A 20,845-nucleotide genomic window follows, 5' to 3' on the forward strand; every position below is an offset into this window, starting at 1 on the left:
CCAAAACATCTGGAGGCACAAGGTTGGGAAACACTGATCTAAAGGGCTGTTGCATGGAAGATGGAGTGAACTTGTTTTCTGTTCTGGAAGATAGGACCTGAACCAATGGATTCAAGTTACAAGAAAGGAGATTCCAACAAAATATCAGGAAGAACTTTCTGACTGTAAGAGCTGTTTGACAGCAGCACAGAGGTGGTGGACTCCCCTTCATTGGATTTTTTAAAGCAGAGGTTGGATGGCCATCTGTCCTGGATGCTTTAGTTGAGCTTCCTGCATTGCATGTGGTTGGACTAGATGACACTTGGGGTCCCTTCCAATTCTGATTCTATGTGACAACAGGCAGCTAGTTGTATGTGACAAGTCTAGTGTGATGTCAGAGCTAAGAACAAACCCTTTTGAGATCAGCCAGAATTTGTGTAGACCCTTGGAATTGATAAAGAACCTTTATGAATTCATGCAACCTAAAATTACTTTTCAGGTATACACAGTTCAAGTCAAGAACTCCATTGGACAATGATCTCCTTTTATTAAGCTCCTAAATTATTCATTTTGACACGTGGCTTTTGGTTGCACCAAATGCTTATTATAGTCCTTCTCATACCATCGTCCATATAAACCGGCTGTTATTAAGCCAGAAGATGCTCCCTTTTTCTGCATGACATAGTAGTTCTTTTCCCAACCCAGATAGTCTGCAAAGTCTAGAGTGATGCCAGACTTCAGCAAGAGAGGGAAGACAAAAGCAGTGCTGAAATTCCCTTGCAGCTGAAAATCTATCCGTTCAGTAGCCTTTGTGACTTCTTGCCCACAACTCGTATAGTTGAGGGTGCCGCACTTCACTAACGCACAAGCTTGTACATAGTATGTTCCGTGAACTCCATGAAGGCCATCAAATACTCCTAAAGCATAGAGTTCCTTTGATACAAACAGTCTCTGGTAACTTAAGGAACAGCACAGAGTATTGGAACAGACCTGGATCTCTCCTTCAGCTTCCATTATGGGCATAAAAGTGAAATTGTCATACATCATTTTGCCATGAAATATAGGTGGAGCTTCCTGGGCTCCTTTCTCAACTTTTTCACAGTGGGCTTCTTGATCCTCCTTATGACAAATCTGATGGTCCATAGGAGAGTTTGAAAAACTTGTTTGCATGTTACTGTTGGTTTCATGCCCTGATGTAATAGGGATTTTGGCCACTATAAGCTTGCCTTTATCACTCTCCATGTTATAATAAATGAATGATTCTGATGGTGTGTATATACCACTCCCTGTCATACCCAAGTCAGGACGATGAATATTCGCTGCCAAAAGATTGATGTTGAAAGTAACTGCAAATGCTTGTTGAAATTCTACAGCGGACAGAAGCGGAAGCTGGTTCATCCATGCAGTAGGATACACAACCTGTTTTAAATTGTATTCCTTGATAAGCTTCACAGTGGGCTCATAGAACAGGATGTCAAAGCAAGTGAAAATTCCAAATTTGCCTGCAAAAGGCGTATTAAAAATAGTGTAATCTACCTCTGGCGGAGTATCAAAGGCACATTCAAAATACAGGTTTTGTTTTCGGTATCTTGCTATGAGTGTACCACTGTCACTAAATACTACGTTTGTGTTAAAGTGGTATCTCCCATCTGGTGGGCATTGGCGATCACCGTGATTGCAGGGCTGCTTGGTTCCTAAGTTTGCCACTAAAAACACTTGATTCTTCAGTGCCATACAGCTGAGTCGGTGGAGAACCTAGGGGGCAAAATAAATACATATTCTGTTGCATCAATAGATATAAGCATTGAGTAGTCCTATGAATTGGCTGTTGGATCAAACACAAATTAAACATGTATGCTTGTATATATGATCCCCCCCCTTATAATGGTTCCCTATGAAGATATCTTTAGTGCTCTCTACTCAGAAGTAAGTGTGCAGAGATAACTGAAGCCATTTCCTGATTTTGGCAATATGTTTTGGGCTTCGCTCCAAAATATTAAATCACTGTGCTTAAACTTCTCTATTCATTAATTACTTTGAATGCTATTGTTAGAGGGACTGTAGTATTGAGAAATTTAAAGCACTGCATTTTTTTAGTTAAATAAATTTTAAGTGGCTGACAGATCTAACTTTGGCACCACCAGAAGAGGCAACATCTCTCTCTCTAGGTTGTATTCAGGAAAGCCATTCTGCAAGTGGAACAACTGTTCATGCAATGCAACTTTGGTCTCTCCTTCCCCCACTTAGCCTCCTCTGCATCTGCTCTGGGTCCCCCACCAAGCAGATTTGGGGAGGGAACAGGTGGAGGAGAGAGAGAGGGGATGTTCTGCTGCACATGAGGAAGTTGTTCCACTCGTGCAATGACTTCATTGGAGTCAACCTTGTGACAGTAGACACTTGTTTTGTTTTTAAAAAGTAGGAAATTTTTTAGCAAATGCAAGTTGGAGGAAATCTAAAATGAATATTAGTTTTTTTTATTCAACTGATTTTGAAAGAAAATGCAACATTTGGAACACTTCAAAACTTGAAACTTTATAAGATTCTGCATATTCTGTCAGCAATATAATTGACACTGCAGCTGTATACATCTCTGCTTACTAGTAAGCCCCGTTTGGTTAGAGCAGGCACCCCCAAACTGCGGCCCTCCAGATGTTTTGGCCTACAACTCCCATGATCCCTAGCTAACAATTTCTTTTCTTTGTTTTTAACTATTAGGGCACTGCAGGGTGCTGATGTTATAATATTACTGGGTGCCAGATTGAATTGGATTCTACACTTTGGTCTTCCTCCAAGATTTCAGTCAGATGTAAAGATTATCCAGGTATTCAAACAGAGCCATAATAAAGAACCAGTCAAGGGTATGACACAGTCTAGGGCAGGCCCCCCAAACTGCGGCACTCCAGATGTTTTGGCCTACAACTCCCATGTTCCCTAGCTAACAGGACCAGTGGTCGGGGAAGATGGGAATTGTAGTCCAAAACTTCTGGAGGGCCGAAGTTTAGGGATGCCTGGGTTGGAGCAGGGTGCTGATAATTTCAAGGCCATGGGTTCTATCCCCATATGGGCCAGCTGCATTGCAGTGGGTTGGACTAGATGATCCTCAGGGTGTCTTCCAACTCTACAATTCTATGACACCATGGCAGGGGTCGGCAAACTACAGCCCCTGGGCTGGATCAGGCCCGCCAGGGTTCTAAATCCAGCTCGCCTGACCATTAAAAACCTGCTGTGAAGCCGAGACTCCCAGTGATGGCAACGGGAGGAAGAGGCCGAGCAGCGGTGGTTTACCTCAGCGCGGGGACGTCACTGCCAATCAAACGCCGTGCCACGCTTAGGTAAACCAGGTTTGATTGGCAGAGCCACCGCCGCTCGGCCTCTTCCTCCCACCGCTGCCACCCTGGTGCTCCTGTGGCTGCTGCCGCTCTGCTTCCCTGTGAGGGGGGTGACAGCGGCATTCCTGGAGGAGGACAGCCGGCCTGGGCTAGGGCTCGCTGGGGCCACCGCCACGCTCCCATTGGCGGCCGACGTGACGATGGAGGATGATGAGACCGGCAGCGAAGTGGCCCAGGCGCCAGCCTTCACCCCTGGGGAGTAGGAGGATGAAGGGGCAGAAACGCCCGCACAAGGCAGCAGCTGCAGGTGAGGCACCAGCTTGTCCTTGTCTCCGTGCTCCTTGAAGAGGTGCACTGGGCAGTGTGTGCAGCTCTCGGTCAGCTCCTGCAGGCTCCCGGCTTCCAAAGGGTCCAGCTCCCATGAGCGCACCAGTCCACTCTCCAAAACTTCCCATCCGGCCCCCGACAGTGTCTGAGGGACAGTGAACTGGCCCCCTGTTTAAAAAGTTTGAGGACCTCTACACTATGGGTTTGATGGGACAATCCCAAATAAGCATATATAGGATTTCAGCCTAAGAAAGCTATCTTCTTATCAATTCAGCTTACTCTAGCAGGGGTGAACATTATACAAAAAAAAATATTCTGTGGGGTAAACAAAACCCATATGTAACATTTGCAGCTGTATGCTTCGTGATTTGTAGGCTATACACATTCTGATCGAATGTGCCAACCATACATTTTGACAGCGCCCTATCGCCTGTTTGAAGAAACTGAATCCAGGTCCAGCCCAGGAAGTGATCAATACTGCCACCAGCGGACAGAGTTAATGGTTTTTGATCCTTGTGCAATGCACTATACAGAATTTCTTCTGCTGCACACAAAAGGCTTGGGTAGAGTCGGGGTAGATTTCGTTTTCCAGAATTATAATTTTCTAAACCACAGATTTCTTGAAAATCATATTACTTACTCATAACAGTTGTCTAGCTTAGAATAACAAAGTTGGGTTTTGTTTGTTGTTTTTAATGGAAACCTACATATGCAGTTTGAATGTACAAAACATTGTTCTGTTCAGAAACTCTTGTGTTAGCTCCAAATACATTCTAAATCCTCAGGGGAAAATGTGTTACAGCATTTCCATCTTAACTTAGTTGCAGCTGTCTGCAAAAAGCAAGTTTAAATGTGGTTGTGCTTGGTACCTGTAGCAGGTAGGAGGTGTATTAACAGCCAAACATAGTTAAGTGATAGAAATCAATGGGTGTGCATTTACAGTGTGCATAGTTAAGTGATAGAAATCAATGGGTGTGCATTTAATTAACAGTTTGATTGCATCTACATTTACCTTAACTTCATACTTACCGTAGTTAGAGATTGAAATTGACTGTAAACAAAAATGCTTTGAGATGCAATGCCAATATTACATCAGGCAGTGCGACAGAAAGCACTAGTGAAACAGAGCAGCAAAATATCACTAAGGAATAGAGTGTCACTCTATATATTCCACTAAAGCAAATAATATCCAGGTTTTTTCCAGTTCTGCAACAGTTATAACAGATACCTCTGTGTCATTGAACAAGTATTCTTCTTTGCATGGATTCCATGTTACAGAGTCAGGGTATGGAATGAAATCCAAGTAAGGATAAATAGAAGTCCTGGTGAAGTTGAAGCCATGAATTCCATCTTCAGGAAAGACAATTATCTGTGCTCCCTGATAGCAAACAAAAATAAAATAAAGACAGCTGTCAGAATAAAAAAAGGAAAGGTGCCTTGAAATCTCTTTAAGAAGACTTAAATGGTTGTGCAGATTGCATTAATCTCATTCAAGTGTTGCTGATCATCAAAACACACAGAACACTGTGTTACTTCCATTTAAATTGCTGTTGTTGTTTTTAAGATAGTTGTAAGACCTTGAACCTACTACTATGAATTAGAAGATCATATGTGGCTTTACAGTGGAAATGAGGGAATGACCGCAAAACACACTCCAGTTTCTTTTTGGCTAAAATCCACAAACTACTTGCCCAGAAGCAATTTCACCAAAACTTTGGGGATCTACACCAGAACTGTTTGGAAGTGTGAAATGATTCAACTTGATTGGAAGGAAACATAGCATTTAGACACAGACAGCTGTATCATATGCAGATTTTAAAGGGGATCCTTGCCTTCTTGAAGCAGCATGGTACCGTAGGTGCTCCAACATGGTGCTATGGATCAAAAGCTCTGTGTTCTTGTAACATACCTGACTTCAGTAGCAAACCCCACACAAGTAACTGTGTGGTGGATTCACTTGGTTAGGAAAACCTTCAGTTGCAGGTGCAGGGCATCCAAGCAGGATGTATGTTAGGGGTCCCCAACTTTCTTTAGGCCCGTGTGCCCATTTGGAAATTTGAAACTTGTGGGCACTGCTGCAATAGTCGTAAACAATATGTAAGTTGCTCAGAAAAACTGGTCAAAAGGCAGAGGTTAGGCCTGAGCCTCAGCTACTTCAAAGGTAAGCACCTTCATAGGGGAAAGTATGAGTGCATCCTGTTCAAATCATCACATTCTCAGTTAATCTAAAAATTAAAAAGCTAAGATAAGCTGGTGCCTCTTCAAAATCCTAGTAAATTATTCACTAATAGTTCCGAAAGAAAAGCCATTATGGAAGAAAAACACAGGAGCTCCGTGACTCTGGAAGAACTTGCTCAAGATTCTGTAGGTTTCATCCAGCACCTCCAATACATATGCCTACAAATGCTCCTGTAACAATAAAGCAATTAATCTCTTAGGCACATGTTACTTAAAATGATTGCAAGGCGATTAATTATTGTGGTACCTGTTTAACAGCAGCAGTTACTTGCTCTTCGTAAATGTCTAGGTTTCTGTTCATCAGCTGCAATGCAGACCTTCGACTGGTAACAGCTGTTGGATTGGGATTCAGGATGACATGATGTTCGTACACAGCAGCAATGTAATATCCTCTGTGAACATCTGCGGAGAGAACTTGGAAGCAGGCCAGGACGAGCATGCAGCAACTGCCCAAAGTGATGCCTGCCATGATTCTAGAAGGGGGGAGGGCGACATATTTATGTGGAACATAGTTGAGTACAATCATAGAGTTGGAAGGAGGGTTTACATGTCTTTAGCCCAACACCCTGCTCAGTGGATGATCTACAATGCAGCTGCAGCATCAGTGACAGATGTCGTTGATGTCCAGAATCACCTTATATGCCTCTGGTGAAAGAGAACTCTTAAGATTGAGATGAAATCAAAGCCTGAAATCCCCCCCCCCCAATGGATTCAGCTTGGCTTTCAGATAACATGCTGGCTTTCAGATATTTGTATACTGAAAGCAGTTATCATGTAACCTGTAATCTTGTCCGGGTTACATATACACCGTTCTTTCAACCATTCTTCATCAGACTTAGTTTCCAGATCCTCACCAGACACATTCCAGTTTGCCATTGTCCTTTTTAGAAAGTGGTGCCCGGAATTGGACACGGTAACCCAAACCAACAAGGCAAGAAGATGCGTTGTAAACTTCTAACGTCCATTGCTCCTACCATATTTACGGTAGCTGAGAGCAGAGTGATGAGATCCACTTGTAATACTCCAACTGGATATTACAATTGCTTAATAATAATAATAATAATTTATTTATACCCCACCCATCTGGCCGGGTCCCCCCCCACCCTTTTTTACAGGATGATCCATAAATATTAGCACTTATTATATACTAATTGATAAAAATGTGCATCAGTCATGTTGGAGCTATTCCGCTTCTGGGAGAGGATAGCAACTATAGTAGATAATTTATCTCTAGGTAATATTGTCACAAGTGTTAAAGCAATCCCCAACACTGTATGTGTTCTGATAAAAGGGCAAAGTTAGAATCAGAGAATTGTCGAGGCTGCTGACACCAGCTTTTCCTGACAAGCCCCAAAATGGTGACTGGGAGGATGGGAGGGAATGAAAAGTATGCAGTAGTCGGCGTTACTTAAACTGCAATGTGCAAAAGATGTTCCTTGAACAATGAAATAGTTCCTTGTAGAACAAACAAGGCCTGAAGCAGTAGCCTGGTGATTATTAAGAGGACAAGTTGGAGAGGTAGAGGTCAGCTTCAGATGTGCTTGGAGAGACTGACAGTCTCGACCCATTTCATTATTGGTTTAGGCTCCAGTTTGGGACCAGATCGGCCTTGACTCATTACAGTCAAATCTCAGATCCCGAATGCCTCCGTTTTGGCTCCCGAACGCCGAAAACCCAGAAGTAAATGCTCCGGTTTTTGAATGTTTTTCAGAAGTCGGACATCCGACATGGCTTCTGCTTGAGTGACGGAAGCTCCTGCAACCAATCAGAAGCTGCGCCTCAGTTGTCAAACATTTCAGAAGCCAAATGGGCTTCCAGAATGGATTACGTTCAACAACCGAGGTTTGACTCTACAGGGGTTTTTCCCCCATCCAGAACTCAACCCAGTTCTGGCACTTCTCAGATGGACACCATTGCCTGGTGAGTTCCTCTTTTTCTACAAAAATAGCACCGACTCATTATATCCTCCAGGAGAGAAACAGCGGAAGCACGACCTGGTTGATTTTCTTGGCCTTCTAAGCAGTTTTGGATATTGTTAACCATGGTTCCAGAAGATGGCACTGTTCAACTACATGACTGTTCATTCACGGGGTCCTTCGAAGTTCCAACTTGGGTTGGAGGAGGGGAGATCTCCCCTTCCCACACCATCTTCAGTCACTTTGGGAGGAGGAGGAATGATAGCAGCTCTCTCCTCTGCCTTCCTCTGGAGCTCAAAGCCTTTGTGGAGGCTGGTGAGGGCTTCGACCAGCCGAAGGGGGAGGATGAACAGGAGGAGGTTGTGACTGAGCTGGAGCTAGACCAGGACGGTGCATTCTTGTCACCTAGAACCAGGCACCACATTTGCAAATGGGAGCAGACCTACTCGCCCCGTCAGAAAATGTGTTTGGAATACCTGTATTGGCATTCTCGCAAGGCAACGAAGTCCTTTGAGTGTGTGTGTCACACCTTGTCTTTAAAAGCTTGGCAATAGGGGTGTGGGAACTTCTTGGAACACCTTTGTTGCTCCTGAACGTCTCGCTCCTGAACTCCTGAATTGTGTTGCTGAGCTTGTGCCATTACTTGCCTGAATAAATATCTCGTTTCTTATAAGAAAGAGCCTCTGGCTGCATGCGTTGGACAATAGCCAGGACAGTGGCCACCGTTAAAAGCACCAATTGTTCATGCATTTCTGTTGGAGAAATTATGTTGGAGAGTTGGAAAGCGTCAGTTGCCTCAGGAAGCCAGCAGTCAGTCACTGCAAAATGGATAGATATAAACGGCGTGCATTTGGCACAGTCCATCAAGCCGTTTTGCAGCCTCTTTCATGTCAATAGAGTTAGCTCAAACACCATTGACACAAATGGAGGTTAAGTGGCAGCTGCAGTGGTGGCTGCGTGTCCCAGAAGGGTTATAGTGTTTAGCACAGAGAGTCATGTCAAAATTCAAAGGGCAAAAAATAACTGGAAAATAATAAATATGCTGTAATCAAGAATTAATTTAAAAGGGATCAAAAAAGCTTTATGTTAGCCAAAGCAAAATGTTTTGATACATGAATATAGACAAACTAAGTAATAAAGTTTTGCCTTACAAAGAGCTGTAAAGATAGAAGCACATCAGTACACCCAAGTCAAACTGGGGGAAAATCAGTCCAGAAAAAACATTTTATCGATGCATGTCATTGTGCTTTGTTGTTCTTTACTATTGAACTATGTTCAGCTCGATCAACTTTTACCACTGAAGCATGGGAAATCGTGGAATATAATTCCAAAAGGCATTTGGGAAGTGAACTAAAACCCGGTGCTATTACTAGCATTTGGCCCTTGGAAGTTTTCCAGTTATACAAAAAAAAAACAAAAAACAAATGACCCTGCATAGGATCAAAGGCACGGACAAACACCCAACATCCAATCCTGCAGGATAATGTAATGTTGAATGCAAAAAAGTATACAGAAACATATGTGCGTGTGTTGCTAAGTTAACAGCCATGTATGTAGCAATATTCCTTTCATCAGCTTTGCATTTGTTTGCTTGCATTAGCAGATAAGAAAAATGAAGCTGATTTTTAGGGATGGGAAAGCATATATTCCTGTATGGTCCTCTTATATGCAATTCCACTGAAAGAAAGTATTGTGGAGGGTACAAAAATGTGGGAGATTTGCAGTCAAACCTAACAAAGATAGTTTGAACATGAAGGGTTTAAGGATCAGTTAAGGCTCAGTGAAAGGGACGAGGTAAGACTTGTTTCCTGTTCTTTTCTCTCCCCACCCCTGCTCTCTCTCCCCACATTGCAAACAAGGCAGCAAACTTATCTGAGGCTGTCTTTGCTGAATTTCTACCCAAGAACATTTACCTGTATTTTATTTGCTGCTAAGGACAACGCATGCCTGTAAGTAAATTATATTTTAAACTTACTTTAGTGTGTGATCTGTTTCTTTGCACCAGGATTAAAAGGAAGCCAGCTGCCTCAAGTAGCTAGAATGTTTTAAAAGGCTTAAAAGCCTGTTCCTAGGCTTCACTAAATCTGTCTAACGATGTGATTTAAACTCTGCTACTAGAGCTCTTTATTTGCAAGCCTTGCATTTTGAAAAACAGACACAAGCCATTTTTCTTTTGTTTGTTAGCCAATACATGTGGGTCTGTAGAGGATTAAATATACAGTAATTAATATATCCTCTTATCAATACCCACTTCAACCTCCATGTGGGATGGACAAATGGTTCCCTTTTGGACTACTATAAAGCAATGGATATTGTTATCCCTTCAATAATACCAGTGCCCATTCTCCAGCTACTGGTGCCATATTCCTTTCCAAGCAAAATTACAAGAACAGACCAAATGCAAAACAAGTCTGGTCTTTTGTGTCTGACAAAGGCCAGATCCAGATTATCTAGATTCTGGAGCAGGAAAGTTCAGCCTCTGTAACAGTGGTGAATAGCTGGGACTTTGCTAATTGCATATTAAACATGTCTGGCAAATGACCAGGCATCTGGCCATTTTGTCTCCTTATAATGTGATGGCTGCTGATGGGTAATAATATGAAATATTTTTCTGTCTGAGCTAAAATCTGATTCAAGTCTTACTTTAGAACCTGGTAAAGTCACATGATTAAAAAACCAAAATTTTAAAAACCAATGTGATAAAATTATGTTAAGTGTGATTTGTAAAATGAGTGATCTCCTAGTGGTGTTGATGTATCAGAAACACAAATGTACAAATCCGCCCTAAGACTGGGCATGTACCTCTTATCCTGTGACAAAATATTCTGCATGAGAACACAAAAAAACAAAGAAGACTGTGTTCTTGTTCACATACAAACTGTAAATGGTAAATGGCTTCTCATTCTGAAGCCAACTCCCAACTGGAAACCGAAATGAGCTTTGCCTGCTTTCCAGGAATGAAAACTCTAGTTCTCCTTAAACTCTCCTTCCTCTCCCCCCGCGTGCAGCCCACATGTGCCCTTCAGAGGGTCTCAGACCACTTACTTTCTAACTAGACTGCAGTCTGAGGTTACTAGAAACAAATGCTTGCAATCAAACATTTTTGTACTCATTCCCCTGCAAAGTTCTGTACTACAGAAGTAACACAGAATACTAGTCTCCTGAGATCTTCAAGAAAAGGTTCTTCTTTGAATGCCCCTATCATTTGAAGTGTGTATTGGGGGAAAGGGCCTACTTGATGGTGGCACCCCATGATGAAATGCTCTCCCCAGGGAGGCTTGCCTGACACCTATATTGATGTCACTTCAATACGAAGCAAATACCTTCTGTTTTAACCAGATTCTTTAATCAGCAATACATTTGTTTTATGCTGTTTGGTTTTGGTTTTTAATTCCACTGGCTGCTTTTATATTATGGTGTTTTACTGTTTCTGTTTTAATGTGTTTCACTGTCTTTTTGACTTTTTGTAAGCTGCCCTGAGAACCTGTGGGGAGCTTAGGCAATAAGCCTTAGAACCTTCCAACATACATACATACATACATACATACATACATACATACATACATACATACATGAACAGGCTGGGATCCGAATCCCTTATTTAAGCACACCAGGGTCTCTTTTATTTGATCTGCAAACTCTTACACCATATTATAAGCAGCTTTCAAAAGTCCCTTCGGTTTCAAAGGGTTTTGTCACATGGTTGTTATTCAATAAAAATAAGCCTAAAGCCCCCTTGGACATGCAGAACCAGTGCTTTTTTTCTGGGGGAATGCAGGGGTACGCATGCCCCTAAACATTTTGTGAATCTAAGTTTGACCTCATTGAGGGGCAATATTTCAATATGAATAGGAAAATGAGAGTACCCCTAAACATTTTTAAGGGAAAAACACTGTGCAGAACTAAGCACGTGTTCCTATGAATCCCAGGCATAATATTCTACAACATGGCCTTAGAAAATGGCAATGCTACCCATCTATACCACAACCATCCATTTATTAATGATTGCTACGTAATTTTCATAATGCAGAACAGACAAAAACAGAATGCTACACCTTGAAATGTACTGAAATAATAGACTGGCTTCTCCAGTTTTTAAGTGTGGTCATATCTAGAAATAATTTGCAAGAAAGTTGTGAGAGCTTCGTGGGGAAACTTCAGTTTCTCACCATACCACGGCTGCTGGTGCAGCTGTTGAAAGACAAGATACAGATGGGGAAGATATAATTCTTATCACTAGGAATGTTACACAGTGGTTTAGATAACTAGCTTGCCCATTTAAAATATTCCTTTTCAAGTCTGTTTTTTAATTTTTTAAAAAATAAGAAAAGCTGTAGTTCAAAAATAGACCATGTGCATGCAGAAGGTCCCAGTTTCAACTACTGACATCTCCAGGTAGGGCTAGCTGGGAGATCCACCTGTCCTGGAGAACTGCTGTCAGTCAGTGTAGACAGCACTAAGCTAGCAGGACCCAATGGTCTAATTCGGGATACGGCAGCTTCCTATGTTAAAACGGTACAAAGTTTAACAGAGGCACCTGATAATATAATTATTTCCCCCCCCCCCAAAAAAATCCAGCTTTTCGAGGTCAGGCGGCTTCACAAAGCAATTTGCAGTAGCATTAAAACATGTTGTTGTTGTTGTTGTTTTAAAAAAATCCCATTCGATAAAAACCTGCAATGGATAAAACATCTATAAAAGCTAAACTAAAACTTGAAATTGATAAGAGCAAGGAGTGCAGTCCCCCTTCTCCACTACAAAGAGCAACTTGTGTGTTATAGGACTGGGAAGACATCCCGAATTGCTGCTAATTTTTCACAGCAGACGCATTACACAGGAACATAGCTGCCAAGTTATCCCTTTTTTTTAAGGGAAATTCCATTATGCTGCATAGGCTTCCTCGCGAGAAAAGGGAAAACTTGGCAGCTATGCACAGGAACACCCATTAAAGCCGATCACGAACTTATTCTTATCCTTTTGCTGGCAGGTGAAGACCTTCTTCCAACAGGTTTTGGGGTCCTGGCTGCTTTTAATGAGGGGGCTGGTGCTATGCTGTTTTTGTTTATTCTCTTGTTTTAATAGCGTGTGTGTGTGCGCGCACGCGCGCACACACACATATTACAGATAGATAATTTCAATTCTTTTAATGGTTGTTTTTAATGGTTGTTCTTATTTGTTCTGCAATCCGCCTTGAGTCCCTGTCAGATAAATAATAATCGCCCCACAACTCCTATTGCGGCTCCTGCAAGCAAAAAACCTCAGCCACGCATCTGCCTTCCGTGTTCCCAATTTGCTGATTCGGATTGGCTAAGCAGAAGCCAATCGAGAGCCTTTCTTCGCAGCGTTCCCCCCTCCCCCGCCCAACGCTTCTCCTCAGAGTGCGGGGTGGGTTGAGGCGGGCTGCTCCAACGGCCCCGCCCCTTTAACTTCCCCCACCTATTAGCTATTCCCGAAGCCTTTTCCTATTGAACGGAGGGGCACGTCAATCAAGCGGTTAGCGCTTCTCTCATTGGCCGATGGAGCCGTACCTCAGCGTGTTTTGAAGGTAGCCTGCCGCTTGTCTCTCCCTTTCCTCGGGAAAAGACGGTTGTGGAAGCGATGGCTCCGGCAGGGCAGGAAGAAGAATGTGTCAGCGGGGCTCAGATCATCGCGGAAGCGCTGAAGATGCAAGTAAGAAACGCTCTTGGGTGACCCTTGAACTCCGGAAGCCAACCCGGAAATATTACGTGGTTCCTACGGAGAGCGGGAAGGAGCATTTCTTTCGAAAAAGCGTAGTTTTACGTGAAGGGTTCTAGTCCCTGTCGAGGACGTGTAGCCCAAAATGCATCTGAAGGATATCCTGTTTAGGGAAGTTTTTAAAGTTTTATCGTGATTGTAATACAGTACTGTATTCTGTTGGGAGCAGCCCAGAGTGGCTGGGGTATAAATATATTATTATTATTATTTCCCAATATGCAGTTCTGGATTTACGTATAAACTAAACAAGCTATAGCTTAGGACCCCACTCTCTTGCCCCCCCCCCCAAATTAAAGGAATTTCCCCCAAAAAATATAAGATAAAAAACAAAACCTACATACAGCAACAGTGTTTTGTGTTGTGTAGGCGCCTATTTGTTATCTGCAAATGGCTTTAGATACCTATTAGGTCCATAAATTATCATATAGCATATATTCAACCCGAAAAACGGCGACACTTTGTTGTTGACAAAGGCTAGCTGGACATATAAAGGGACCCATTACCTTCAGTACCTTCAAACCTAAATCTGTCTCTGCCAATATGCAATTGGGGGGGGGTGAAACAGCAACAGGAGAGCCCCATCGTGGATGGTTTAAAATTTAAACGAGTCTTGTCACTGTTTGGGCCCCGCTCGTTTTAAGGGGTTGTTACTACCCTGTCACTTGCTTCTCGCGTTCTCAGCACGTACCTGTCGAGCTGCTGTGCTGCTTGCAGTGTAGCCTGTCTAGGTTTGCCTCTCGTCATGCCTCTCGTTACACAAGAAGGTGGAGGGAGGATAAAAAGAATTAATTAATCCGGGAAGGCGTCCGGGATTACTGGATTTAGGTGAAAGATCACAGCATGCCAGGAGAAGCAATAGCAGAGTGGTAAAGAGCACAAGACGCCCCGTGTCTGCCCGCCCTTTTGCCTCCAGTTGAAAAGGTTCTTGTAGGTGGAGATGGGGAACAGATCCCTGCCTGGAAACCCCTGGATAAAGTTTTGTAGACAATATTAGGCAAGACAAAAGTTTTGACCTGGTATGAGACGGCTTCTTTTTTTTAATTTTCCCCCTTTTTTATTTGGACAAAGTAATAATCATAAATAATAAGAATAAAAATGTGCACCCCACCAATGAGACTACAGTGGTACCTCGGTTTATGAACACAATTGGTTCCGGAAGTCTGTTCATAAACTGAAGCGAACTTTCCCATTGAAAGTAATGGAAAGTGAATTAATCCGTTCCAGACAGTCCGTGGAGTACTTAAACTGAAGCGTTCATAAACTGAAGCAAACTTTCCCATTGAAAGTAATGGAAAGTGGATTAATCCGTTCCAGATGGGTCCGCGGAGTACTTAAACTGAAGCGTTCATAAACTGAAGCATGGGTGTAATTGGTTCCGGAAGTCTGTTCATAAACTGAAGCGAACTTTCCCATTGAAAGTAATGGAAAGTGGATTAATCCGTTCCAGACGGGTCCGCGGAGTACTTAAACTGAAGCGTTCATAAACTGAAGCATGGGTGTAATTGGTTCCAGAAGTCTGTTCATAAACTGAAGCGTTCATAAACTGAAGCAAACTTTCCCATTGAAAGTAATGGAAAATGAATTAATCCGTTCCAGATGGGTCCGTGGCGTTCATAAACCGAAAATTCATAAACCGAGGTGTTCATAAACCGAGGTTCCACTGTATTCCATTGTAACTATCCAACCTCCCAAAATTTCAGCACCTTTTGTGATGGTTTGACCCCTTTCCGTTTTAACAGTACAAATTCTATAAACACCCTCCGTATCTTCTTAGAACAGGCTTCCTCAACCTCGCCCTCCAGATATTTTGAGACTACAATTCCCATCATCCCTGACCACTGGTCCTGCTAGCCCGGGATCATGGGAGTTGTAGGCCAAAAAACATGTGGAGGGCCGAAGCTGAGGAAGCCTGCCTTAGAATAATTTATCTTGCAAATTCCCCACCTTACCTTAATGGCACATGTTAATTTATCATTAATAGCTATATCCCACACCTCTTTATACCATTCTTCCATTTTATATCCCGCTTGTCCCTTCCACTTTGTAGCTATAACAATTTGTGCAATAACGTTCCCACATCATCAAGGACCCAGTGATCAACCATTAACTAAAGCTTGAGTAAAATAAAATTATAAATGATTTTCCAGATAATGCTTCAGAAAAGAAGAAGACGTTTTTGCTAACGAGGCTTACTTCTTATGCCCATTGATAGAAAGGCCGTTGCTTAATAAGTTAATCATTATACGCAATCGCTTCAGCAGAATAAGCTCAGGGTTTATTGCCCTTTAGAAGTATCACATTGTCAGCAACCTGGGCATTCATATGTAACTGCTTTCAGCGAACCGTGCTTTAGCTGACTTGGCTTCCTTCATATGGCCTTGTCTTCCTTTTGGTGGCCCAGATCACCTGGATGACATCATACAAGCCAGAAAGGTACATACTGGCAGTAAACACCTATATTATGTACAAGTTTAGTATATATTGGCATATCATACATAATAGCTGCATTCAGGAAGAATACCAAATTGTGGCTTGGGCCTATATGAGCAAGCTTGAGAAGCCTTGGGTCCTTTCACAATTTCCTTATAAACCATAATGGGTAAACCTAGTTTTTTGTCCATGCAAGGATTCGAAACCAAGATTCACTGTGAGATCACTCAGAAGAGCATTTCTTTTGTATAAAGAACATCCATATGTTGATCATCAGCTATGTTGCCTAAATTTCTGGCAACCCCACAAACTGTTTTACTGAAGATGGGAATAGTCTACTTCATACAACATCTGGAAAGCTTTCTTCTGCTGTTTCTGTAGGAAACTGGGTGGTTGCATGTATTAGCTCAGGGGTTGGCTTTTTTTTTTTTTAGCAGCGGGCCGGTCCACTGTCCCTCAGACCTTGTGGTGGGCCAAAGAAGTGGCACAGGGGGTTGGGGGCTGGAAGAAGAGGCGAGGGGGGCAAGTAGTCTTCCCCCCAGCCCCAGCCGCTGCACTTACCTTCCCAGGGGTTGCCACTGCCACCACCGCTGCTGCTGCTGCTTCTCGTGGGTGGGCAGAGCAAGCTTGTCTGCTCCGCTCTGTGGCCCACAGGAGCACCAGGGCAGCAACGGTGACGGAAGAAAGAGGTCGAGCAGCAGCGGCTCTGCCGGTGACGGGAAGAAGAGGCCAAGCAGCAGCGGCTCTACCAATCAAACGCCACGCCTGGTTTACCTGAGCGTGGGACAGGGACATCTCTGCCAATCAAACGCCGCTGAGGTAAACCAGGTGCGGCGTTTGATTGGTAGAGCCGCTGCTGCTCGGCCTCTTCCTCCTGTCGCCATTGCCAGGAGTCTCGGATTCGTGGCGCAGGCCAGATTTAGGACCCGGGTGGGCCTGATCCAGCCCAGGGACCGTAGTTTGCAGACCCCTGTATTACAGTAGCTGCTCAAGTGTTCTCAGCTCATCTTGGTCATGCATTCATACAACAGCTTATTTTTTTTTAATTATTACTACCGGTATTTATTTCAGAACATCGAGTATATGTTTGGCATTGTTGGTGTTCCAGTGATTGAAGTAGCAGTTGCTGCTCAAGCAAGTGGAATTAAATATATTGGAATGCGCAATGAACAAGCTGTAAGTATCTTCAGTGGCCTTGTTTGCTAGCCAGGCCTCGATCTGAGCCTATACATCTGAAAATGAGAATGATGTGCAGTACTCAGTCACGTATAGTCTTTCACCAATGCTTTTTATACACTTAAACCGAGGTATGACTGTATGTGGTTGTGGAAGCTGCAATCTGTTACAGGAAACCCAGCATAGGGTGGGGCAGAGGGCTTCTTAACATTTTCTTTGTCTTGCATCCTACCCACCAACAAAATAATGCATCTTAGTTGCTTCCCTGCAAGGGAAAAATACTGTCATTTGATCCTAATAGTCCCCCCCCCCAAAAAATGAGTATGAATGTAACAACTCTGGTGGGGTATACTCTGAGAAGTATGATGTGACCACAGATTTTTCTGACCACTCTGAACTCAGATCTCATGGCTCGCCACCTCTGTTTCCAAAATGCAATGAATTGCCTTTGTGCTACAAATATTCTGAATTACAAAAACATATAAGTATGGCATATAATATGCACACACACACACGTATACAGTGAGAGAGAAATTACCATATTTTACTGTGTACAAGACTAGGTTTAAAATTGGAGCTCGTCTTATACATGGGTAGTGCTGAGGGGTGTTTTCTTAATTTGGAGTCCCCCAAAATAGGGGGGACTTAATACATGGGGTCGTCTTATACATGGAAAAATGTGCTAATTTACCTGTAAATGGTTTTGAGAGCTGCCCCATGTTAATAAAGGTCCAGTGTTTTAACATTTGAAGAACCCAAACTGACAACTGGGTTATTATCAGAGGGCAGAGTAGCAAGAGGTATAGTTTGTTTTTTGTGTGGGCTCTGGCTGAAGCTTTCCATAATCCTTCCCAGTGATGCCACATGGCAGGATACTGTATGTGAATTTCATTGAGTTACAGCAGCATAAATTTGAAAATTGCGTAACCAGAGGCAGCGCTGACAAGATTGCCTAATTGCAAGGGAAAGTGCCATTCACTCTACCTGCAAAGTTTTGTGTGTCACTTTAGCCTGTCAGTTTCTTTGACAATGTGTCGTTGCCATGGCACCCTGCTTGTGAGGTACAAAGAGCCTTGCTTATGAAACGCCCACTCCGTATATCTTTAAACATTTGTACGTTGCCATGTTTTTCTTTCAGAAGGAGAAGGGAAACACATGTCACATTAAATTGCCTTCTGGTTTCTGAGTAGTAATCATTTTCTCCCCTCTTCTGTTCGTCAAAGGTATTATGTAAAAACTGCATTCTCACCCACCATGTTGAATCTAAATTGCTGCCTCAATATTCTACTCCTACACTAAGCTTTCTGGACTTACCTATTGGTTATTTAACCATGCCTGCTCATCCCTGCTCACATATGTGCATATATTTTGGGGTAGGGATTGAGCGCTTTCTATATGTAGAAAGAGAGACTATTTTACATCTAATCTAGATAACTGTTGTGGGGAGGATTGACCCCTTTCCCCAAATGATCAACCAAACTGCTTGAATTTGCAGTGCCATAGGCTCTCATATAAATTGGTGGTATTTTTATTTTTGCACAGTGCATAGATTCTTGTTTTGGAATATGACACATCTAGCTCAGGAGAAGTTGCACACCTCACGATTCTGCTAAATTTGCTCCTCATCCCACCTGCCAGAGCCTGATGTAATAGAAATTCTAGGCCTCTGAGGTGAGGAGCAGGGGTGTGTTTGCAGTTCACATTAAGCCATGCTTATAATCGAAGAAGGCACTTAACCCCTTTTTTTGTACATGACCGCAGCAGCTAGAATAGTCTATGCGAAAAAGTGGGAAGAAAAAGAGGTACCCACAAAAGAAATCTGGCGGAATATACTGATAGAACTAGCAACCATAACCATGAAAATAAGAAATGAAGATGAGATGCAGCTAAGAGAAGAGTGGAAGTGTTTTGGAGAATATCTTAGAGGCTACTATACTCAATTTAACCTGTGTGTGTGTTTGCAACCATTTCACACCTTTTTATTTTATTTTATTTACATCCTTATTATATTTCTATAAATTTGCCTGGTAGCACTTTTTACTGGATGGCTTACAGCATAAAATGATAGACTACAGTTTTAAAATGTGGTATAAAAAACTTCCAGCAGAGAGAGAGAGAAACAGCGGTTCAGAAGGCAGGTTTCCAAGGGGCCTGGGAGCATGATAGTGTCTTTACTTGGGGGTGAAGTTACTATAAAAACAGCACAAGGCAAGCCTCCCTGGGAATAGTGTTACACAGTTGGGATGCTACCACTGAGAAAAGGCCACCCATTTCACTGACAAGACCTCAAAAAATGATCTCAATTTTCTTTTAACCTAAATTTTATTCCTCTGAGCTGTCTCCCAATCTGAGATGCATAAACTTTAGTTGTGCAGTTTCAACTACTCACAGAACAGCAGGAAAGCAAAACAGGATTATTGAGTGTTCGGTTATTTAAAAAAAAAAGTCCCAAACTTAATTCATTTGTTGCACCTACTATAATATTTTTGTAGAATAAGGTCAATTGTAATGAAACAGATAACATTCTCGTTTAATAGTTTCTAGACTGAAATAGCTGCCCACTCGAATCCAAGTAGTGCAGTTTTGTTTCCACAGCGCTGATGGAGCAATTTCTACCGTTTCCCCCTCTCTTGCTTACCGCAATTTCCCTACTGTTTCTCTTGGATGCCACCTGCTGGCATATGGGAAAAATCGTCATAGAAGTAGTCCAAAGTGACTGTCCATAATACTGGTTGAAAAAATGTGCAGAGATTTCCATCTGCGTGCTTGCATAACACTTGTTTATGCAATGCTAGTACAAGCAGTAGCACATGGGAGATCTGCTTTCAGAGGAAATGTTTCTGCTATGTAAAATAAGTTGGGTGATACCCTTGACTGGACAAATTTCTGTTTTTGTAAAGGATATGAGTCATCTACACGGTGCCCATGGGAGTGCAAAGGCATTCACTTCTGCCCGTAGGTTCCACCTCCCCCTAGCCCTCCCCAGCTGAAATGAGTCTTAAAAGAACCTTTCTATTGTAGCTATGAAAATCTGAGTTCAGAAGCTGTGTCAATTCTAGTTCACATGTGGACATCTTTGTGTGCTGAGCATAGTCCATTTACTTCAATTGAACATCTGTAGGAAGTCCTCTCAGCTTACTAGTTGGGGGTGTTTAAGGGTGACTTTTTTATATAACTACAAAAATCCCATTCACCAGCTTGCTGATAAATATTTGTTTTATTTTTCAATAGGCTGCCTATGCTGCCTCTGCAGTTGGGTATCTGACAGGCAGGTAAGGTGCTTCCTTGTGTTTGTCTTCAGAGTCAACAATTCTTTGAAAGGCAAAAACAATCCTGGTTCTATCATCATCATCATCAGGAATTGATTTCTAGGACTTTGTAGTTGCCTTCCAGAGTTCCAAGCTTTCGCTCTTTGTACACCAGTATTTTGCTATCTGTATGCCCATAAAGTGTGCAGTCCTTACAAACACGTGTGTGTGTGTGTGTGTGTGTGTCAGGCCAGTACTAGGGAGCAGTGGCCTGGAAATGCCTCTATCTACTTCCCACTTTACAAAGTTTTCTCTACTCCAAACCTGTGTATATGTGCAGCAAGTGTTTCTCTCCATTAGTTTTTTTTTAAGTCCACTTTTAGAAAACGTAACCTAAACAAATAAAAAGGATGAAAAGGAAATGGTTGCTGAAGGTCCTGAAGTTTTCCCTTCTGCAAAAATATGC

General features: G+C 42.6%; 2 protein-coding genes across 2 annotated transcripts in view; one reads left to right on the top strand and one right to left on the bottom strand.

Annotated features, from left to right (window-relative positions):
* On the bottom strand, positions 1-13,457 carry BTD (biotinidase). Its single transcript, XM_035130305.2, has 4 exons — positions 13,318-13,457; positions 6,121-6,346; positions 4,864-5,013; positions 1-1,734 (listed from the first exon to the last, which is right to left on the bottom strand). The coding sequence occupies exons 2-4, from the start codon at positions 6,340-6,342 to the stop codon at positions 541-543; spliced, it is 1,566 nt and encodes a 521-aa protein (XP_034986196.1). The 5' UTR covers positions 6,343-6,346; positions 13,318-13,457; the 3' UTR covers positions 1-540.
* The window catches only part of HACL1 (2-hydroxyacyl-CoA lyase 1), a 25,653-nt gene continuing 18,146 nt past the window's right edge, over positions 13,339-20,845 (top strand). The window contains exons 1-3 of the mRNA XM_035130302.2: positions 13,339-13,459; positions 17,027-17,131; positions 20,363-20,403. Of these exons, the coding sequence (XP_034986193.2) occupies positions 13,388-13,459; positions 17,027-17,131; positions 20,363-20,403 (218 nt within the window). The 5' untranslated portion in view covers positions 13,339-13,387. The remainder of the gene's footprint in view (positions 13,460-17,026; positions 17,132-20,362; positions 20,404-20,845) is intronic.

Source organism: Zootoca vivipara, chromosome 12, assembly GCF_963506605.1.
Source record: "Zootoca vivipara chromosome 12, rZooViv1.1, whole genome shotgun sequence".
Classification (NCBI taxonomy): Eukaryota; Metazoa; Chordata; class Lepidosauria; order Squamata; family Lacertidae; genus Zootoca; species Zootoca vivipara.

What these genes read in the sequence shown, in the direction of transcription:
- BTD (XM_035130305.2), bottom strand. Translation starts at nt 6,342, where the DNA reads ATGGCAGGCATCACTTTGGGCAGTTGCTGCATGCTCGTCCTGGCCTGC. An exon ending in TAACTGCTGCTGTTAAACAG is followed by an intron (nt 5,014 to 6,120) that starts GTACCACAATAA and finishes GTTTGCTATCAG; the next exon opens with GGAGCACAGATAATTGTCTT. An exon ending in ACTTGTTCAATGACACAGAG is followed by an intron (nt 1,735 to 4,863) that starts GTATCTGTTATA and finishes TTTGCCCCCTAG; the next exon opens with GTTCTCCACCGACTCAGCTG.